Raw genomic sequence first — 22645 nt, forward strand, 5'->3', positions numbered from 1 at the left:
AGAAGACCCAAAAGCCAACTGTAAATAGTTCACCGAGCTGATTAGTTCAGGAAAAAAATGAGTGGGCAGTTTTGGAGGTCAGAGGCCATGGCACAAGTCAGTCTCAAGCCAGTTTGCAACTGGACAATGGCATGAGAAACAGCTTAATTTCTGTTTAAAAAAAAATAATAATTCCAAGCAAAACCAGCAAAGCCACTTAAGAAACAACAACAACAACAACAAAAGGTTTATTCAGCAGGAGAGTAATCACTGCAATTTTGAAGCACAGAAGGTAAGGCTCCTTGCTCCAGAAGTATTTAATTAAGGACACAGAGGATTAGTTAAATCTAATGGTGCTTTTATAGGGAGGGTACTGAGAAGACACCACTGTTGTCAGGAGGGCATAGCCCAGGTATAGATGAGCCATCTTCATACACACAGGCAACAAAATTCATCCAAATTCCACGTAAAACACCAGATAATGGAGGAATAGGAACACTATTAATCCACTCCATAATTAAACAAACCATGAGACCTCTGGGAAGGTCCCTGTCCCTTCACCACACTCACATGAGGACAGTGTTGTTCTTGGGTCTCTCAGGGTCATGGTGGAAGGATGAGCCTAAAATCAGAATTCTCAATTTCAAATATTAAAGAAAACATCCCAAGAAGCAAAGGAACTGTCTTGGAGCACATGGAGAGCCTTTTTTCACTGAATGTGTATTTTCTGCCTGGTAACTCCTTGTTAATTCACAAGAATCTTCCCTATGTTCATTTACAGCATGATATTCAGAGACAGATTATTTATTATAGTGGAAACTATCCTAGTGCAGAGTTTTAAGCTCAACTTGCTGAAAATTCTGTGAGTGTAAATACATTGAGGAAATCATTGCAACTTTCCAGTTTAGCTACAAGAGGATTGGGTTTTCCTTTCCAGAGCACTGTTACAGGGCACACATAATTTACACATCTCTCTCAACCAGCCATTTCTCAAAGTACAGGGGCTTCTGAGACAAATTAAAAACAGCAATTTAATGGTAATGAGAAAATTACAGCATCAAGTTGTTTACACAAGCAGGATAACCAAGCCTGGTGACGGTGTCAGCCTTTGCACTGTGCAAATATTGTCTCCCAATTAAATGATCTTGAGTTACACTTACTAATCTGAGAGCAAATATTGCAATGCAAAGATTAGCTCAACAATTTGCCGACCACCTGCAGGAAAAGTAACCAAATTATGTCCTTATGTGTCAGCAAGCAGGATTTCTAAATGGGTGCTACAGTAAATGGGGTGGGAGGAGTGAGGCTCCTCCACCTCAACAGTGACAGAGAGATCTGATGATGTTATTTTGGATCAAGAAGGAAGATATACAGAATCACAGAGATGTCTGGGATAGAAGGGACTTCTGGAGATCATCCCCTGCCAAGGCAGGGTCACCCAGAGCAGGTGACACAGGATCACCTCCAGGTGGGTTTGGAAGGGAACTCCACACTCTCCCTGAGCAGCTATTCCTGTGCTCTGACACCCTCAGTGTAAAGAAGTTCTTCCTCAATTTCAGGTGGAATTCCTGGTGTTTTAGAGCCCCTTACAAGAGTCCCAAGCCCACTGTGAAGGTCAGAGCACCAGTGTGGGATCCAGCCTCTGATTTTGAAGCATAGGGAATACAGGTGAGTTGGTACACAAACCATCACCAAGCAAACATGGCTTGAAGGAGGTTTGCAGTGATTTATCAGGCAAAGATTGAAAAGTGCTTGGAAGAGGGCAAACTGTGTTTAGGCTACAGCTTGGTCTGTGCTATGCATAAAATACAGCAACCAGACAGCAAAACCACACAATCCAAGGACACACATTGACTCTGCCTTAATTGCATCCACATCTCCTCAGCCAAAGCATCAGGGCCATTGATTATTACTGGGCACAACCATCTATCCAGGGTAGACTCTGAGGCAGAGCAGAGCATTCATAATTATCACTGCATCACAGGGATAACTGCAGGTGTAATGAGGTGCAAAAGGCTTGGCCAGCAGCAGAGGCACACACTTCTCTAAGATGCATCACAGAATGGGAATGGTTTGGGTTGGAAGGATCCTTTAAGCTCATCCTGTTCCACCCCTGCCATGGGCAGGGACACCTTCCACTATCCCAGGTTGCTCCAAGCCCCATCCAACCAGGCCTTGGACACGTCCAGGGATTGGGCAGCAACAAATACTCTGGGGAATCTGTGCCAGGGCCAAAAAAATTATTCACATTATCTAATCTAAAAATACTTTTAGCTTAAGGTAATTACCCCTTGTCCTATTAGTCCACACCTTTGTGAAAAATCCCTCTCCAGCCTTCCTCTAAGCCTCCTTTAAGTCTTGAAAGAATCATTTCTTCTCACATTTTGCTATAGGGATGCAGGATTTGGGACTCCCAACAGCCACCAAGACTGTCCTGCTCCTGGAGAAGTGGGCAGTGACCATCAGTGCTGATGTGTGACTTCTGCAGTGGAGACAACCCTGCACCTGCCCCTCAGGTAGAGAATCTCACCCTGCACAGCTGCTATTTCAGTAATGAGAGCTTTTGGAGCAGCTCCTCCCAAGCTGCGAGCTTTCAGAGCCCGCTCTCGAACTCGGTGTCCTGTTTAGCTTTAGCACATCAACAACATGCTGCCCTCAGCCTATCTGTGTGCATTATCTGCTGCTCTAATGTATCGTGTACTGAACCACAGCATCATTACAGGTAAGTGCTCAGGTTTAAATGCAAACATAATTGCATAATGGGGTACAGCCAGGAAGAATAATGCAGGAAATAGAGCCAGCTCCATCTGATAGTGCAATCTGACTGGAACGCCGGCCCTTCGGATCAAACGCGCAGCCCAGATGGGGCAACCAAGAGTAAGAGTGCTCTGTGGTATCTTTATTGTCATCATCAAAAACACTTATCCACCACAAAGGTAAAAAGGTGAAGATGGGACTCGTGCAGAAAAGGTCACAGAAGCAACAGGGTATCACTGGGTGATGGGGGCAAGGAAGATGTCACACCCCAGCAAAGGCCACCTTTGCCCTGTCATTCCAGGCTGAATTCGCCAGCTCCTAATGGGAATCTGAGCAATGAGTGGCATTTAGAACACTGGGAACACCCATGCCATTTTCCTGCGGTCAGGGGTGTCTCTTTAACTGTGATAAATCCAGATAAAGCCTCCCACCCTACTCTGCAAGGAGCTGCTCAAAGAGGGGAGAACATTGCCAACACAAGACGCCTTCGAAATGAGAACATGTCTGCAGCAGATATGTGCACTTTAATACACTTATTTTATGTAGCTAAAATTAGAACTGATTCTCAATGGAACAGCGCTTCCATCTATTTAATTTTAATATTTTTCTGTAGTTTGAGCTCACAGTGGCACACAGCAGACGATTTCAGGAGTGCAGACAGCCCCACAACAGAAGCCAGAAGGCAGCTGAAGTTAATTTAGTGTACTTTGAACCACTTGCCCTGAATGAGAACGCCTCCACTGAAGAAAGCACCACACACGTCATGGGACAGTAACTGCTCTTGTTATTTCAGGAGATTTTAGCCCAAACTTCATTCAAATCAGACAAGATGGGAGCCTATCGTGAGAGAGAACATCTCCACCAACACACTGCCCTCTGAACTGAGAAGCCTTTAAGTTGAAAGCACAAACTGCTGCTGTTTGAGCTGTAAAGACATCCCTCTGTCTGTACCAGGGCTGTAACAGCTCATCTTTGTTGGGAATGCAGATCCCCTGCAATAATCACTCCATGGCCTTCAGTCCCTGCCCTCCCACACACACACTTGTCTGCCTGTTAATCATTTGACAGGATACAAAACCCAGGGTCCTTCTACCCAAAGATCCCTGCTGGCACATTCTTACCCCAGTATCTGAATTCATTCAAGTGCCAAAGAATGCAGATGTGTGCTGAGTAATATTCCAAGGGTGAATTTCGTTTTGGAGAGAGTTGGGTACCATCCTGGTGCACACACACCAAAGAGGATGTGGGTAAAAGTGGAAACACCAGCTATCACCACCCGGAGAAACTCACCAAGAATTGTTACCCATGATACCTGTATGCAAATCCTGTACATGACAATCCAGAAACTCCATCCTCCAGACTTCAAATTGAGCATTGGCTTGGGGCCATGCCAGTGACCAGGACCTGCAGTCCTTTCAGCATGGAAAAAGCCCAATTTCTGCAACACTGAGCCATCTCAGCTTTGCAGCCACATTTTTAACTCAGTGGCTCATCCCCTGACTCACCACTATAGGACTCCCAAAAAGTCACTGCAGAACAACACTGACTGGCCAACTTCTTCTGAACCAATTCATTTCAGAGAATCATGCAATCACAGACTGGTTTGGGTGAGAAAGGACCTTAAAGACCATTTAGATCTAACTCTCTGCCAGAGCCAGGGACACCTTCCACTATCCCAGGGTGCTCCCAGCCCCGTTCAATCTGATGTTGAACACTTCCAGGGATGGGGTAGCCAAAACTTCTCTAGGAACCTGTACCAGAGTCTCCCCACCCTCGCAGGGAAGGATTTCTCCCAAATATCTTACCTAAACCTACCACAGAATGTTCTGTGCTGCCTTCCTGTGCCTGCCCTCCTGGGTTTACTGATGAGCTCAGGGAAAAGCTCCCCCCCAACACTGAAAGCAAAAATTGCATCTTCTACTCATCAAACACAGGTGAAGGCAGGAGGAAAAACTGTAAATAAAGGTGAATTAGAGAATAGAAGGAAAGTGTGTGTGAAAGAGGGAGCACTGTAACCCCTAAGTGGGTGAAGCTGAGCCTGACCCTTGATCACAATCCCAGACCCAGAGAAGATGTGTGAAAGCAGGAAAATAAATCAATAAGCAAAACAGCAATCTCTTTCCTCAATTTTATTTGAGGAAGTTCAAATTTGCCCAGCTCCTCACAAACTGTCTTTGGCTAAAATCACCACTAACGAGCTCTGACATTTGAAATTTAACTGAACATGAGCTAACAGCTCCCAGCCCTCCACCACCCAGGGAGCTGACCAGGAATATTTTGTTAAAGTCATAGACAGGGCTAAACTGAGCTTTATTGAGAAGACCCAGCATTCAGAGGTAAGTGTTTATAGCACCCACTTCACCTGAGCTTCCCTGCCCTGGCACATCTGCTTTTCTTCACGGGGACCACAGAGCTCTCAGTCCCCTCCTCTCCTCCCCAGCGTAATTATTTGCTGATTTTTTACGAGGTCCCCTTACGATGCCTTAATGAAGTCCTTTGCTCTGCAGCAATTCACGAGGACAGATTGGACACGAGGGGTTTCCACTTAGGGAGCTGCCAATCAGGGGATGGTACCCAGCATTTAGCAGCAGTTGTTAAGCCAGTCTATCACCCGGCTATTACAGGCTCATCACGAAAACAGCTTGCTTTTACTGGCAGCCACATCAAATTAACCCTTTCCTTAGAGACAGTGGGAAGCCCCGAGTACATTCAATGTGGAAAAGAGCTCTAGTTCTCCCTCCTGCTACAGCAATTGTTTTTGTAATTTATTAATAAACACTCTCTGTACTGAAATCTCCCTGCTTTAAATTTGTTTTTTCCTCTAGCTGTACACGTAGTTCACGTTTTAGTCTATGTCAAATGTCGTGATAGTACCAACAGTAACAAAACCAATTTGATGTAAAAAACATCAAACTTTAAAAAAAACTCCTAAACAGTACTATTTGTCCTTTCTCTATTCCTCACTCTAAACTCTGTGCACAGAAAAAATCATGATACAAGATGATTGTCTCTCCATCACTACCAGTGGTTTGCTACAAGACCAAATTTTCAGGCTTTTGTTATCCTCAGGATTGATTTTTTTTTCTTTTCAAATAAATTAAACATAATTGATTTCCCTCCCACTTTACCCAAGGCTTCTTCTCACTTCTTATGGATGGGTGGGACACCTGATCTTGCCCTCATGGCAAAAGGACAGGCCATGCACCAGACTCAGAACTTTAGAGCTACATCCATGGCCCAATTACATCAAGAATCCCTTCAATGATCCCACTCTGGGCAAGACTATCCCAGATTTCAGTAGAGGGTCACCACATGCCCAGTTCTTGCTGGGTGCTGAGCCAGAAAATATTTGGGAAGGTGTTGTAGGTCAGCCAGTGCCTCTGGAACACAGAAAACACCCTGTGGAGCATCCAGCCCACAGTGCTGCTCTGTTTGGGACTGGGGAGAGGACAAGTAGAGGGTGACATGGTCCTCTGTTAGTGACACGAGGGGCTGAAAGGAACATCCTTATCCCACGTCACACCACACCAAGGACAAGACCACCAGCTGTGTTAAGCCATGCTCCAATGTAGAACAAGCCTGGCCTAAATGTGTCTCCAAGTTTTCCCATCAAATTCAAGTTCGGAAGCTGGAGAAGGCACAAGGCTTCCTCCAATTTCACCCAGCACAGCCCAACATTCCCACTCCCCTTCCCCAAGGAGGCAAAGCCAGGCTTTGAGAGACCCAGTCTGGTGGAAGGATCTGCATCTTTTAAGGACCCTTCCAACCCAAACCATCCTGTGAGACCACATCCCACAGGGGGAGAATTAAAGCTGTGGTTTCAAACACAGACAATCCTTCCCCCTCCAAAATGGTGGATTGCTGAAGGAGTCAATTAGAGTTTCTGTCATAATTAAACAGAAGAGTGGCAGCAGCACTCTGTGCAAGCACCTGGGAGCAAGTGGAGAGAACACAAGCCCACAGTCACTCAGGGAGCTTCCCCACACCCTCCCGACCCTTATTGGAGCCTTCCTTTTGTACAAGAAGGGAAAGATTTGCTTTCTGTTGCCTGGAGGACCACTTCCAAAATGGCACATTTCACTCCAAATCTGTTTCTTTTAAGGGTTGGGAGCAGGCATGAATGGAGGGGGAAGAAGGAAAAAAAAAGTTCTCATTAAACTATGCCATGTTCAGTTCTTATTTCACAGGGTTTGTATAAATGCATATGGAAAAGCTTTGAGGTGCTCTGGATTACAGGGACTGGCATCTCATCCTGAGGATCATGGCACTGCATCCTAGGAATCCTGGGCATAGCTTCCAAAGCACTGCTCAGTGCAGCTGGATGAGTGGTGGGGAGAAGAGTGTTCCCTGGAAAGTCACTTATAAGACAGGAAACAGTTAAACCTCAAATTGGGAAGCAAAAAGTTAAAGGAAAATAAAACCACACCACAAGCACATCTCCTAAATTTCCCATTGCAGCCCAAAGCCAAACCCATTAAAAGGAAAAAAAAATGAAAAGAAAAAAGAAGAAAGAATTAAAAAGAAAAAAAGAAATATAAAAACAGAAAAAAGAAGTAATTTTGCTTATCCTTTCTTCACAAACCTAGCAGCCCTGTTTTCCTCTTATTTATTTATTTACCTTCCCCTTCCAGAGCAAGACCCTTATTTTCTCATTTAGTCCAACAGAAATTGTCCTCCTGGAATGACCTTTTTTTTTTTTCTTTTCTCTCTCCTCCTTTCCTTCTTCCTCGTCCCCTCCTCCCTGCTGCCTCCAGGCCATTGCCCTCGTGCCAGTAACTAGATAACACACTCTATCAGAGATTTTTTAAAAAATCATTGCAAAGGCACCGGGGCTGATAGTGGCATCAATCCTTGCCTGACACGGGCTCGGGTCAACCATTTATCTCTTCACATTGCCTGTGGTTACTGGGGAGCCCATCTTGGTTCTCTACATCTTAACAACCTTGCAGATGGTACCTCTCTGCTCCAGCAGCCTCCACACCCCAAGACTGGTTTTGTGGCTTTATTTTTATTAGGGGATATTTTTTTTTTATGGACTGTTCCACTTCTTTTCTGTGAGGGTCTGGTGGGTTTTATTGCACTCCCCACCTCCTTCTGAAAATAACACTGTGACCAAGATATAAAGTTAAGAAAACAGGGAATTTGGAGATGCAAGGGTGGGCTTGCTGGGCTGTTAAAAGTCCATATTTATGAAAATACACACAAAATATTGTAGCAGAGTTTCATCTAGTTCTGCTCCTGATGTCCCATCCTGTGTGACATAGCTATTTTTGGCTGGTTGCACTGCCAAAGGACCCAGGAACTCTACTCACAGCCCAGCATAAAGTCAGGTTCTATCAGGATACTTGCTAATAAATCCAAATATTCCCAAACCTCAGCAAGTTGTGATCCCCCATGGCCAGATAAAGGGTTCTGGGTTTGCACTCTCTAAATGGATACACAGGAATTAAATATCTTATTGTATCATCATTCTTCTTCAAATGGAGAAGAGGGCAGCTGCTTTATTAACCCCCTCCAAACAAACTCCATCTAAAACTGGAATATGCTCTGTTCCTTCCCCATCCCTGGAAGTGTCCAAGACCAGGCTGGATGGGGCTTGGAGCAGCCTGGGATATTGGAAGGTGTCCCTGCCCATGGCAGGGGGATTGGGACTGGATGATCTTTTAAATATTCTTTCCAGTCTGAACCATTCTGTGACTCTATGATCCCTACCCTGCCCAAATATTCTCTGCTGTTGTGGTTTCCCTCATGGACTGCCAAGTACGAGCCCTTCACCCTCAAAAATGCACCCATCAAACATCCACACATGATGAGGGCAGCTCTAAAATGAGAGTAAAAGAGAAGAGTCACTTCCCATCACTTGTAACCCCCAGAGATGGAGAACATGCTCAGGAGTTGTCCCTGCCCATGGCAGGGGGCTGGAACGAGATGATTTTTCAGGTCCTTTCCAACCCAAACCGATCTATGACCTTGCATCAGTCCTGCTGTGAGTGATAAAGTAACAGCCCTTTGTGCCCAGAGTGCCCTGGGCTTCCAGAGACCCTCCCATGCTCCCTGAAAGCTGCCCAGGCTTTGCCACCTTTGTAAATCACCAAACATCTCCACTGCTTGAAACCATTTCATTGCTTCCCTCACCTCCAAATGCTTTGGCATCCAGAGAGATGTCAAGTAGGGGAAAAAAGGCTGAAAAAGAAGGAAAGGAATGATTCTAAGATCTGCAGAGGAACCCAAGGGATTCAAAGATCTAGTCCTGATTATATTAAGTGGAAGTTAAACAGAAAGGATTTTTGAGGTGACTGTAGATATCTCAGACATAGCCTTTATGGGGGGTTTATATATTTTTTTCTTTCATGAGAAGTGAATACAGCAGTTACCTCTGTATCAGTCACCAAGCTAAGAATTCAGAGATCCTCAATACTCTAAGCCACCCCTTAAACCCCAAGACCTTCCCTTAAAAACAAAAAAACAAAAGTTCAAAAACAAACTCAAGGCAGTGCAGCACACCCAGCAGAGCCATAACCCAGGATGGCATTTTTATCTGGCAGGTTATTTTTTATCAACCTCCTATCCCTCAACAGGGACCCCTTGAGGGCTGAGTTGCAGGGAATTCACTGGGATACCAGTTCAGCTTCCCCACGGCTGACTTGGTACGTGGCATCGGCCCCCTGCCAAATATTCCATCAGCCATGTGGGCAGGCAGAGGAGGGGGAGTGGAGCAGGGAAGAGCTGCTCCAGCAGCATGTTTGCATCATGATTAGGTCTGGTCCAGCGATCTGGAATAATAATGGGAAGGCTCACTAAGCATAATGGGTTCAGAGCCACCCGAGCCTGGTCAAACCCTCCCAAGAGCATCCTCTCCTCGTGTTTTCAGGGTGTTTTGCAAATCTCATCAGTGTCACCAGAGCTGACGTCTCATTATGCAGCCAAGGTGGAAGTGGACAGGTACTGAGTGAGCATTAGAACTTTTCTTTTCCCTTTTATTATTTAATTCATGTCTTCCCATTATCCAGTGCATTCTTGAAGCTGTGAACTAATTAAGTCCTGTGGGATATACAATCAGTGCTGGGGTTTTTTTTCCCCTCCCTCTCTTTTCAGTAGGCTAAATTGCATTATATACTGAAATAAAAATAATTGTGCAACTCTTCTTAGATAATAACAGAGCAAGTTACAAACACTAATGATGCTGAATGCAACAGTGGGGCAGAGGCCTGCTGCTTACTTCTTGTGACCTAATTAAGTCATACAGGGCAAAATACTTCAAACACAAAGTGAGGCAAGAGCTTACATCAGTTTCTAATGAAAATCATAAAAAATATTCTCTTGAGGGGGTTGGTGGGATACAGACCAGACCCCAGGAAAAATCCAAGTTGAACTGAAATTTCATGAAGTCTGCCATGAAAATCACAGATCTCCAGGTAGCACCTTGAAACTGCATGAAATTCTGGGAGTCCTCTGGACTCAGATCTGAGCCCATCCCTGACTATAAGATGGTCCTGGAGGTCTTTTCCAACACCTAGGATTCTATGATTCATGCAAGTAACAGCTCAGAGATCAGAGTTAAAAGGACAAAAATTGAGCAATGGATTTTGCAGCACCTACCAGAAAATGCAGTTGTTTAAATAACTGATGAAAAAATACCCTAACAACTGTGCCATAGAATAATGGGAATATCATAACTCCTGTCTCTGCAGAGAACAACCTTAAGAAACCCAATCTGTGCCTAAGAATGTTGTCCAAATGCTGCTTGAACTGTGGCAGATTTGGTGATGTCACCATTTGTACCTCTCAGGCTCAAGTTCACAGCACCAACACTTTACTTTTTTTTTTCCTGCTCTCAACCAAAGCTGTTCTCTCTTCTTGCCAGTGCGCATTCATTCCATGCCACAAGCCTCTGTCAGCCTTTCTATGTTTTCACTTCCAACACCATCCCAGAGCTAATCTTGCTCCACCATCATCATCAAATCACCTCTGAGCCAGCCCTCCCACAGCACCCAGCTGAGCTGAGTTCTCAGCCTGCCCAGGCATCCTTCAGCTGGCAGCAGAGGAAGCAGAAAACAAACCACTGAGTAGTGCAGCTGTGCTGGGAACAGGATCATGCCCCTTCTTTATGGAATGCTTTGAGATCCTTACATGAGCATGCAAGAGAAGTGCCAGATGTTATTATAAAGAGATGCAGCCCCATTACTTGTACACAGAGTTGTGCTGCCTGCTAATAGCACCATTATCCTAAGGCACGTGGTGCTATTAATGCATTTCACTGCTTAGTGCTGAACCTGGGGACCATTTTTTCCACTGGAAAGGTAAGGCCAGTTCACACGACATGATTTAAACCTCCACACTGAAGCATGCATGCGCTGCACCAGGTCGTAAATCTTAACGGGATGCTGTCAGCCAGAAAGGGACCAAAATTGAAGCCATTTATCTGAACTCCCCACCCATCCACCTCTGCTCACCCAAGCCAGTTTTGGGAAGAGGGATAAAATGATTCTGAATGCCCACTGGGTTCATTAAGCAGCAGCAAATCCCAGATCTAAAGTGCTGCTGTTTTCATCCTGCTCTGAATGAATTTGTTCATTCAGGACACTCAGGACCTCCTTGGTTTCCCCTACTCCGAGCAGAAAAACTCCCACAGGGCCAAACCTCGCAGCTTCTTCCTCTTCTTCCCCCACCTGAGTGGAAGGACAGGCTGTCACTCAGAAATGTCATCCTGCCATTAGCGAGGCTGCAGGAGCTGTGGCTCAGCTGAGCTGCCCGGATCACAGGCAGCAGTGGGGAATGTCCCTCCAAGCTGCAGCCCAGCCTCTGGGGCTCTAGAGATGCCCTTTCCCATTTGGGAAGGAATAATAGGGATGTAAAGATGAGTTATCATTTAATCTCATACTTGCCTGGGCACTTCACTCCTGCAGTCACCAACCAGCGATTTTTGAGTGCAGTTTTTCTCCTTAGCTGGGCGTGGTTTTGGTGCCATAACTAGCAAAGCTGATGAGCAAATGAACCTTTATAGGTAACATTCTACATCTGACATTCCTTCATACAACAAGGACAGGCTTAACAGAAGCAAGGAATTCTAATTTAGGATACTCCACTGCAATAGTAATATTCACGTAAGGTGGATTTGCAAGTATTGAGATACTCCTAAATATAGAAAGGTCAGATTTATAAAACTAAATATATAATTCAACACTAGAAATGCACCACAATTACTCTGCCAGGACACTGCAGCTACTTTTTTGGGGTGGCAAAGTAAATTTAAAGTCCTTTAACACAAGATATCTCTTTGCAGATAGAGTTAAAAATTACTGTGGTAGCTTTAACATTGATTCTGAGTGAATGAACTTAATTTTCCTAAACTATGCTAAAAGACCGCGTGGACATTTTATTTAATAGATTAAAAATAGCTTTTATCCTAAGGTGTGTAACTATTCCCACTCACATGTCCCTGTATTCAGTAGGTCTCCACCACACCTCAGGATTTGCTCCTTTAGGAAAGGATAGTGAAAAAGGGATGATTTGTGTTCAACAAATATCCAACCCCTCTAAATTTCTTATTACAAGTGGCTAAACACCCTCTCTGCAAAACTGTGAGTACTCTAACAGGACATTTCAGGTTAGCAATGACTTTTTTATGTATCAAGTATTAAAATGTATGCTGGTTCAGAATTATAGCATTTTTGTCATGAACTCTTGGCATATGTCTTCTTTTCTTGCTATACCCACAGACAGCACTGGGAAGACTGCCCCATTTTCCTTCACCTACTGAAAAGCAGCAAAAATCAAATATAACCAGGGCTGAACTGAATTTTAAGTCTCTGCCAGAGAGCTGAAACTGTACCTCATGGCTAAGATTTCTGCTCAACAGAAAAGAACATTTTTAGAACAAAATTGAATTTATATTAAAAAAAAAAAAGGAGAGAGTGTTAAAAAATATACATTACTCAGAAAATAAGGTAAAGCTCATTTATGTCTCATAAAATACATGATTAGCCATAGTTAACCATTAATTCAGCTGTGCTACATTAGAACTGCTATTCAAAGTTGGAAAGCATTTAATATTATATATTGCTGCTGCTCAGCCTAAATTGTTTTTTTTTTCTTGCCCCCCTTTAAATGTACACAATATTACAAATTTAATTTTAAGCTGTTTGAATCAGTCTGTAAAAAAGATTTGATTATACCTGAGTGTTCTGGCCCCAGTTTTTCCATATCTCAGTAATCTTGGCAGTAATTGGCTGATTAGCTCCCTCACACTCCATCTCTGCCTCAGTTTCCATGGTAATGTTACAGGAGCTATTATAGATGAGAACTTCATCTCTTTCCACTTTAGGGCTGAAACGAGAAGGGAGGTTAAATGGGGTGTCATCAATCTTAATGAAATGCAATTATTTTTACTCTTATTAATCATTGCAAGCCATTAGCTTGTGGCAACTCCTGGCCACCATTTGTCAAACTTTGCAAATTTCGGTAATTTTGTTTCCATTCTTTTATTGTTTATTTGTTTTTCCCCCCTTTATCTGCACACACTCGGGATGAAAATACATGCAGTAAATATCTCTCAGTGATGCTTTTCTCCTTCCCCAAACCATCACAAACAGGAAGGAATGCCATTCTAGGACCAAGGCAGGCAGATAAGTGCAGACAACAGGGAGGGAATCAGCAGTGTTGGGAGCAAAGATGGACTCCTACAAGGAGTAGGGTTTGTTTGTGTCTCCCCCCTCCCCATCTTACTCACACTTAGCAATGGGGAATGAATAACTTGCAACTCCCCTAGGGCAAGGGGAGAAATTGGAAAAACCACACAACTGGCTAACTGGTCCCTAATTCCAACTGTGAAAAAATGAGCTCATTTAGGGGTTCCAATTCCTGCTACCCAGCTGATTGCAATGATGCTTTGTTGCTAACATTGGAACATTAACTTAGTAAATTAATTAAACTTACTTAACAGCCCAGACTAAGCAGATTCGATATATGTGCCAGTTATACCAGCAGACATTTGCTCTAAAGCCTCCCCTTGCAGAGGGGGAAGAAGTAATAGAAAACATGGTGGGAGAGAAATCTTTTTTCCCTTGGTTTTGCTGCTGACAGTGGCTGATTTTGGTGGTGTTTCATTGTGGGGAGCTACAGGATTTAATGTATGGTTTAGTGGTGAGCAAAGTGGTGGTGCAGGGTTAATGGCTGGACTTGATGATCCCAGAGGTCTTTCCCGACCTAATTGATTCTGTGACTATTGGCCATTGCTGCTTCTTCCTCTCCTCCCCACCCCACCATCAGATTCACACAGGCAAGTTGGAGGAAGGAGAGGAGTTACAACAACACCAACACAGCCCAGAAAGTACACAAATTACACATTTTCTGAATAGCTCAGAAAGGACAGAGTTCACAATGTGATTTACTCAACAAAACACAGGATCAGAGAGGCAGGACCAGGATTTTTTTCCTGAAAATCCCATATTACAGGATTTTGGTAAAGAGTCTGTGGGATTAGAATCCCAGAATGGTTTGGACTGGAAGGACCTTAGAGACCATCCAGTGCCACCCCCTGCCATGGGCAGGGACACCTTCCACTCTCCCAGGTTGCTCCAAGCCCCATCCAACCTGGCCTTGGACACTTCCAGGGATCCAGAAGCAGCCACAGCTTCTCTGGGCACCCTGTGCCAGGGCCTCCCCACCCTCACAGGGAAGAATTCCTTCCTAATAACTCACAAAAATCTACCTTCTGTCAGTTTGAAGTCATTCCCCTGTCACTCCAGGCCCTTGTCCCAAGTCTCTCTCCAAATTTCATGGAGTCCCTTTAGGCATCAAAAGGTGTTCTAAGCCCTCCCTCTTCTCCAGGCTGAACAATCCAAATTTTCCCAGCCTTTCCTCACAGCAGAGCTGCTCCATCCCTCTGATCATCATCCTGCTTCCTCTGCACTCACTCCAACAGTTCCACGTCCTTCCTGAGCTGGGCACCCCAAAGCTGGACACTGTTCCAGGTGGGGTCTCATAAGAGTGGAGTAGAGGGGGAGAAGAACCTCCCTTGCTCAAAGCTCTCCCAAAATTGACTCAACTGGGCTCAGAGCTTTGTCAGGAGGGTAATGATCAGAGTGGTTTGATGACCCTGAAGATTTCAAACTTCCCTGCTGGATGCAGCAGCTCACTCTGCAAACAAAGCCCTGCTCTGACCTGCATTGGGGCTGTTTGTTTTGTTGCCCTTTTTCAGGGTTAAAGTGGTAAAGGAATCAGCCACATTAGAAACCATAAGCATACTAAAAAAGAAAAAATAAAAAAACCCCACCTTTGCAAGTTGCTGAACCCTTTTAACACACCAAAATTTTATTTTTATATTTAAATAAACTTTTCCCTCTGCTGTATCAATAATCAAAAGCCAGCCTTGGGGAACTGTGCTTTCTTTTGATAGCAACACTTTGAGAATTAATCTTGTCCTGTACAATAATTCAGTGGACTGGGCTATCTTTTAAGACTGCAGAGTACTTTTCAAAGCTCCAAGAAAAAACTGTGTCTTTCAAATAATCAAAATTTTAAAGACAGAAGGGGGTGGTGGTCAGCTGGATGCAGGACATGGAGACAATTTCCCAGACATTCGAGTCAATACAAGGACCTTTGAGTTGTTTTCACTGGTTGTTTTTTTTTGTTGTTGTTGTTTTTTGCAAAAATTAAATAAACTTTGCTTGTAAGAAAAGCCAGTTCCTTTCTGTCCTCCTGCAAGCCCATTCTGGAACACTGTTAACAACTTGCAGTGTTTAAAGGAAATGCAAGAAATTAAGTGAATTATTAAATGGAATTCAGGAATGTACCTTGGTACAAGTGTTGTTAATGGCAAAACTTACAACTCTTTTAAGGAATATGTTTTTGCCATTATGAGCTGATAAAGGAGGGGCTGTGGTACAGGCTATATAAAGAAAATATTTATTTAAACCCCTGAAAAACTTTGTCCAGGTGGCTGCACCAACCCTGGAAGTGTCCTAGGACAGGTTGGATGGGACTTGGAGCAACCTGGGATAGTGGAAGGTGTCCCTGGCCATGGGATTGGAACAAGACAACCTTTGAGTTTCCTTCCAAATCCAATCCTTCTCCTGTGTATTCCTTAACTCAGACATCCCACCTTCCCCTAGAAGTAAATGCTCTGCAGGAATAAATCCTCTCTGCCCCATCAAAGACAACAATTCCAAGTTAACTCCTGGACAGCTTGGCCTTGGATTTGCAAAGCATAAGCACCCTTGCATACCCTGCTGGATTTACTGTGTGATTTTTTACTCATGAAAGTGCTTAGAGAAAGGCAGAGTGGGGGAAAAAAAGAAGGGGAGAAAAAAAAAAGGAAGGAAAAACAACAGAAAAAAAAGACTTCTGCTTTTCATAATGCCTAATTTTTTTTTTCCCATTGGCATCCACCAGATGTTGCTTTGGATCAGAAGATAAATATTAAAACCTAAGAAGGAACAAAGCAGGCTGTTTACGAGATGGATTTTCTGATGTCTCTCAAACACTTTAAAAAGGCAGGAGGGAAGGAGGGGGGACAGAAGATGCTTTGATAGGCAGGGATATGAATAGGGAATGAATTCCACAACCCAGCAGAGCTCTCTAGTGGTCTCCAGGCTAAACTGCTCCATTGGCATCAATGTGAGAATTAAGAATTTGTTCCTCCAGTCCATCAACTGGAACAAACCTGCAAAAGGTGGGAAACCAGCGGGGGGGATGTTATTTGTGGATGGACCCGGAGGGCTGATGGAGAGACACGGCACTAACCTGGCCAGGAGTCCAGCAAAGTGCCCCTGGGGCAGGGTGTCCCCACAGACATAGAAATAGGACACAGATCCTCTCTGCTGGGAGGTGCCCACCGTGACTCTCATGTCACATTCAATGAAGGTGGCTCTGTCCTCCTGGCAGTCGGCAGAAGAATGTGTCACACCACAGAGAATGGCCAAAGAGGCTGCAAGACAGGAGAGGAAAAAAATAACCCAAAACCACTGACACTGAGCATATTTTCACTACTGAGAGCTGCCATGGCAGGAGGTGTCCCTGCCCATGGAACTAAATGAATTTTAAGGTCCTTTCCTATTAGTGGTCTTACATATTAGTGGCTTTTTTGTTTTTTTTTTCCTTTCATTTAGAGTTAGGATTGAATGCATGAGAGATGGATTTTCTTGCTTGGACGTAGTTGTTTATTAATTATTATCTATAGTACAGAGAGTTCTGTAGCACATTTAGCTAAGAAGCTAAAAGTGAGAAAATATTGGTTGATCTAGATAGTTACAAGGTCTTTTAAAGGCAAACTGTCTAATTAAAAGCTAACATTTATATTATTTATACTTTTGACCCAATGACTAAACACCTGTGACTCGCACTGCAGTACTTTTTATCCAACTAAAAACTGCTACCCGAAATTATGAAGGAGGAACAAGAAGAAAGAGACAACACTCAAGAACTTCCATCTTGTCCCATACCTATTACTGTATTCTAAAACCCCAAATTCAAAACCCTTCACCATGTGAAATTACACACTTTTATTTAAACTATACATCAGTGGTTCTAACTTTATCACTCAAATTTGGAAGCTTTCTCCAAGGCCTCAAGTCAAAAGCAGTGTTCTTTTGATGGTCACTGTCAGAAAGCACAGAAAGTTTAAAATTCCCAGGCTTCAGTGTTCCAAGACTTTCCAACTCAAACCATTCCATGAGCCTTGGGCTCCTGATGTGCACTCAGCCTCTCTTTAGGTGCATCCTTTTCAGGGTAATTAGGTCTCCACGCAGCTCCTTCAGCCCCATTTGCTTTTTGTGAGCAAAATGTAACCTCCTTTATGCCCTGAGCATCAGGATGCTCTTTGGGATCAAACTGCTCTGTCCAGAAGGAGATCACATGAGGGATTAAATACAAGCATGGACGTTTCCTCTGAGAGAGGCAGAACATGGTTTACAGTTCAGGAATATGGCACAAAACTTTTACCAAGGAGATGAGACAACTTAACATATGAGTTTGAAACCCAGAAAGAGTTTTTGAGGAAACTTTGACCAGCTTGGAGGGCTCCTGGGGAACTGGTGGGAACTGGGATCTCCCACCTTGATTTATAGCTGAGTATGACTTGAGATGGGGTCCAAATTTGCTTCCATGGATGAGGTAAAAATTGTAATGGGAGCAGATGTTTTGAGGTTTATTTAAAGAACAAGTGGTGTGAACATCTGGAATTTTTTTTTCCTGGAAAGAGTTGTTCAGCACTGGAATGCAATGCCCTTGGAGATGGTGGAGTGACCAGCCCTGGAGGTGTTCAGGGAGGGCCTGGACATGGCACTCAGTGTTCTGGTCTGGGTGACAAGGTGGGGATCAGGCACAGTTTGGACTCGATGATCTTGGAGGTTTTTTCCAACCTAAGTGATTCAGTGTGATTCTGTGGGCAAAAATTAGATTTTCTTATTCTAAACCCAGACAAAAAATGCTAAAAAAAAAAAAAAAAAGGTGTTATGAACTGTCATTGAAGTTCAGATTGAGATGAAATATTTGAGTTTAACAATTTTAGAAAGGAGTTTGGCATTAAACCATGACAGGCATTAAATCTGTTTCTCTCAAAGCCCTGACTTTTGGAGAATATTCATTAATCCTGAACTAACCAAATAGTTGTAATGAACTCCTGAAAAGGTCTGTGGACAGTATAACAGACTGCACTGTAGCATCCAAGACTATTCCTTAAGCATCAGAAATCCAATCAACGGGAATTTATCAAGAAAGGGCTTTTCCCTATTTGCTTTTGTAAGTACCAATTTGTTCAAAAGGTACCTTGTTTGCTGGGGAAGTGTCATTGTCAATAAATGTCTTGTCTCCTAAGCATTATAGAAATAGAAGTTGAAATTATAAAAATATGGAAGTGTTCTATTTCCTATATTGCAATATTTAGCACATTTTGCTAAAACTTATTATTTCATATGGGCTGTTTCTAAAGAGTTTATAACTTTTTAATGTTTCAGGTATTTTTGAAATAATAAAACATACCAGTTCATCTGCTCTGAATTTCAGAGAGTTTACAATTCTTCTCTATTTTTCTTCTCTGGATTTAGAATGAGAAAATAAAGTTACCTACATGCTCACAGATTTTGCAATATGCTTAATCCCTTTCCTTCCCAAAATCCAGCAGCAATTTTCTTGCTTGGCATCCAAACAGAGCCAAATACAATCCCTGCCTTGAAGACCTACATCTAAGACAAATAATAGGCAGAGAAGCCTAAAAAAATGATAGATAGATGATAGATTTGGCTTTTATTGTCCAAAAATTCTGTCTAGAGCTACTTCAGGTATTCTATAACTACAACAAAAGCCTTATGTCTTTCCTGATGTTCTAGTGGCATCTTAAGCAGCACTAAATATCTGTGTTTTGACAGATAAATAGCATCCAACAGGACTAAATGCTGCAAAGATCTTCCATTTGTAATAACCTCCAGCAGAATCAATTCATTACAGGAAGACTTTGGTTTTCTTTTGTGTTCTTGAAAAGAGCATGGCAGAGCTTTCCTATGTGAAAACCACTCGAACTCTATTTTGGGATGAATGTTGGACTGTTTTCCTCAACATTTTGCTGCTGTCAAAGAACTTGCCTGGCTCATGTAGGTCACCAGAAGGTGTTTCCCACACAGCCCTGAGAGCTCAGCACAAAAACAGTCTGGCACTTCTTAAACAACCCCAAAATATGGAAATTGGGTGTTTCTGCTCTGCTCCCTCATCCCCAAGTTCTCATTCCTGTAGGAACAGGAGGCCTTGTATCCTACCAACGGCTGAAATATTTTTTAACTCTAACCAGGCAAAACAAAACTATTAATTTACAAAACCTAAGTTTTTGAATATGGCTACAAAAGATTGCAGGGATCAGAGAAAGCAAAATCCAAGCAAAGCCTAGTTAATCTGTACAGCCCAGAATCAAATTTAGAATTGCTTTCTCTCTCACAGGTGGAAGAAGGGAAAAATCTCACCTCCCCACCCCAAATCTCCTGTCCATTGGATGGAGATATCACTTTTAGAGGTGATGTCCTTTCCCCATTCCTTTCTTGGGGCTCTCCAAGTTCCTCCTATTTCCCTCCTATCAGAGGTTTTAATATCTTTATTCATTTAGGAAGAAGTCTTGGCCTTTTCCTCCTCATTCCTCTGACCATGAAACACAAATACCCTTTGGTATTTTGGTGCCATTATCTTCTACCACAATAGTGGCAAAAAAAAAATCAACTAAAGATTTCAACACACTTTTGGCATGTCCTAAAAGGATATTCTGCCTGTTCTGGGACACAATTCTTCTCCCTGCTTAATTGCTTAGTGTTCAAACCCCAGAGTGAAGCTGCTTTAGGCTTTATACTCCCTATAAAGATCAAACCTGCAATCCCATTGCTGGGATGAATGCACTCAGCTCATTACAGCTTCTCCTTTGAGATCAGACACTGTGGCAGCCAAATCTCAGTGTGGTGGTAATGGCTTAGGGACTGACTACCCCCAGCCCTGGCTTTGAGGGATACTCTGGCTTAATCCAGGATCCTGGGATGCTCAGCACAGGGGCTTTGTTCTGGGTCACTGTTTAATAACAACTGCTGGACATGTGATGAGGCTCAAACCTACAGGAGGCTCCAAGGGCAGCTGGGGATTGATTGAAGGGCTGCCCAAGGAGTCCCAGTGCCAAAACTCACATCCCTGGTCATGCACCTCTCACAAAATGGACAAAATGGACAAAGTGGAGCAGCAGCATGTGCTTAGCAGGGAAGACAAAGAATTTTAAAAAAAAAAAAGTTTATAAAAGGGAGAGGAGAAGGAGACCTGTCAAGGTCATTGAGTCCAACCTCCTCCTGTGAAGGATTTCTCCCTGTGAGACATTCATTCCACACAGATAGGTTTCAGAAGTCCCAAGAGGTGGCTTTCAAGCATCTATTCCTTTGCCTGATAGATCTCACTGTCAGAACATTCCTGCCATGTAATTCATAAGCTTTATTTCCTCTCAATTTCATTTCTGGATTTGAAAGGTAGAAAGGACTATTTGGATCCTTTGGTTTGGTCTCCACAAAAAAACAGGTTTCTGTTTACTGTGGCCCTGATTTCTACTGAGGTCCCAATTGCCATAACACCACAACAGACCCTCTTCATATCTTCTGCATCTGCTCATAAAAATCCCCAAATTTCCCTGGCTCTAATCCCCATTGCCTTGGCTCAGTGCATCTCCTTGTTAGAGCCAGAACTCATTCTTGTCTCGCCTCTTGCCCCATCCAAAGAGCTCCACCCAACCACATATCTCATCCTTTCAAACCAGTCTCATTTCTAACTTCTAATCTAAATCCTCCTCCCTGAACATCCACTTTTACCAGTGGAGTCTGGCTAATGGCAGGTCCAGCACCCTCTAACAAAGATCCCAAAAATTGTTACATCAAAACCCTAAAGTCAGACTTGTTATTCCAAGAATGCTGATGCAACCAGGAAAATCAGGCTGAGCTTTTACCCTGATGCATCCTCTTATCAGTTCATCTCCTTTTAAAGGTGCCTTCCTTACCTTCCCTGAGATAAAATCTCAGGAACTGGCTTACTGGCAAAACTATATATGGTATTTACCCTAATATCACCTTAGAGGAATAATCAGTTATTTTCTCACCTGTCTCAAGCTTCTTGCCAGTTTTCTAATCTTTCACAGGAGCACAACTCAGTCCCACAAACTTTAACCACATATTCTGTAAATTTAACCTGAGCTGAACAGAATCTACAATTGCATTTTCACTCGTGCAATGGCATGAGCAACAAAGCAAGAACCAGAGAAGAGGACAGCTTGGAGGATCACAGCATAATTTTGTTTGGAAAAGCCCTCTAAGACTGAACCCAACCACTCCCCCAGCACTGCCAAACCCGCTGCTAAATCATGTCCCCAGGTGCCACATCTACATGGCTTTTGAACCCTTCCAGGCATGGTGATCAAGCCAGTTATATCTTTACCTCTAAAGACTCATGCTTAGTTTGGGCATTTTTCTTTTGGTTTTGTTTTTCCTTGAAGGCAGTGGCATTTTGTTAATTTTATTTAATTTTGTTAATTTTTTTTAAGCTTTAAGGCTAAAAATCAAATTTTGCTTCTGTTCTGAATTGATTTTTCTGCATCTTGCAAAAGACAACACTTTTCATAAAAAGAGTCTAGTCCTTCATTCCCATTCCTTGTGCTCTGGGTTGAGAATCTCTCAGTTACTTGCCCAGCTCTTGATCATTCTTGGTGATCAAACCAAAACCTCGCTGCGACCCCACTCAACACCAGTTCCTAAGGAAATCCCCATGGGGAAGGCTTATGGATGGATCCTGCTGAGCCTGGCAATTCCTCATCTCTTGGAAAACTTCCTGCTCAAAGGGCAAGAAGCAAAGAAGTCACATTTCCTACCTATTCCTATGGATTGCATCACATGAGAGAGCTGCATGGACCGGCTGGGGATTCCCACGTGGACATCTCTAATCTCAAACAAGCCAGACACAGCATGACCCAGCACTGAGACCCGGGGCAGCCACTGCCACCTGGCATCCCACAGTGCCAGAGGAGAGGGGGTTCTGCTTCACAGCCCTCAGTAACAGAAGAAATGCAGCTTAAACTCTTCACTGTCAGCCAGTTCGGCGAGTGGAGCTGGGAACTCAGACAAAAATCCAGCTTGGACACAACACTAAGGGGCTCTGGGGCAGCACAGACCTCCCCTTCCCAGTCCTGAATTCACAGTCCTGAATCCCTGGAGTCTCTTTGCCACCTCTCCCATGTGGATGAGGCGATGAAATAAAGATCTGAGCACTGGATGTGCCAGCACCAAGTGGCAAAATTCCCCATGTAAATGTAAACTATGAGGTGAGACTGGAGTTACTGTACTTACACCACCCTAAACGTGGTGAGGGGGCAGGGTTAAAACCTTAAATATTAAAAAAAAAACCTTAAATATTT

At 43.4% G+C, this 22645-nt stretch overlaps 1 protein-coding gene across 1 annotated transcript in view; it reads right to left on the minus strand.

The window, feature by feature from the left end:
* PKHD1 (PKHD1 ciliary IPT domain containing fibrocystin/polyductin) overlaps positions 1-22645 on the minus strand; it is a 229390-nt gene that overhangs the window by 163520 nt on the left and 43225 nt on the right. Inside the window, exons 33-34 of the mRNA XM_088162528.1 lie at positions 16480-16663; positions 12912-13062 (exon numbers count right to left, since the gene is read on the minus strand). Coding sequence (XP_088018654.1) covers positions 12912-13062; positions 16480-16663 — 335 coding nt within the window. The remainder of the gene's footprint in view (positions 1-12911; positions 13063-16479; positions 16664-22645) is intronic.

The sequence above is a fragment of the Sturnus vulgaris genome, chromosome 3, assembly GCF_052056855.1.
Source record: "Sturnus vulgaris isolate bStuVul1 chromosome 3, bStuVul1.hap1, whole genome shotgun sequence".
Classification (NCBI taxonomy): domain Eukaryota; kingdom Metazoa; phylum Chordata; class Aves; order Passeriformes; family Sturnidae; genus Sturnus; species Sturnus vulgaris.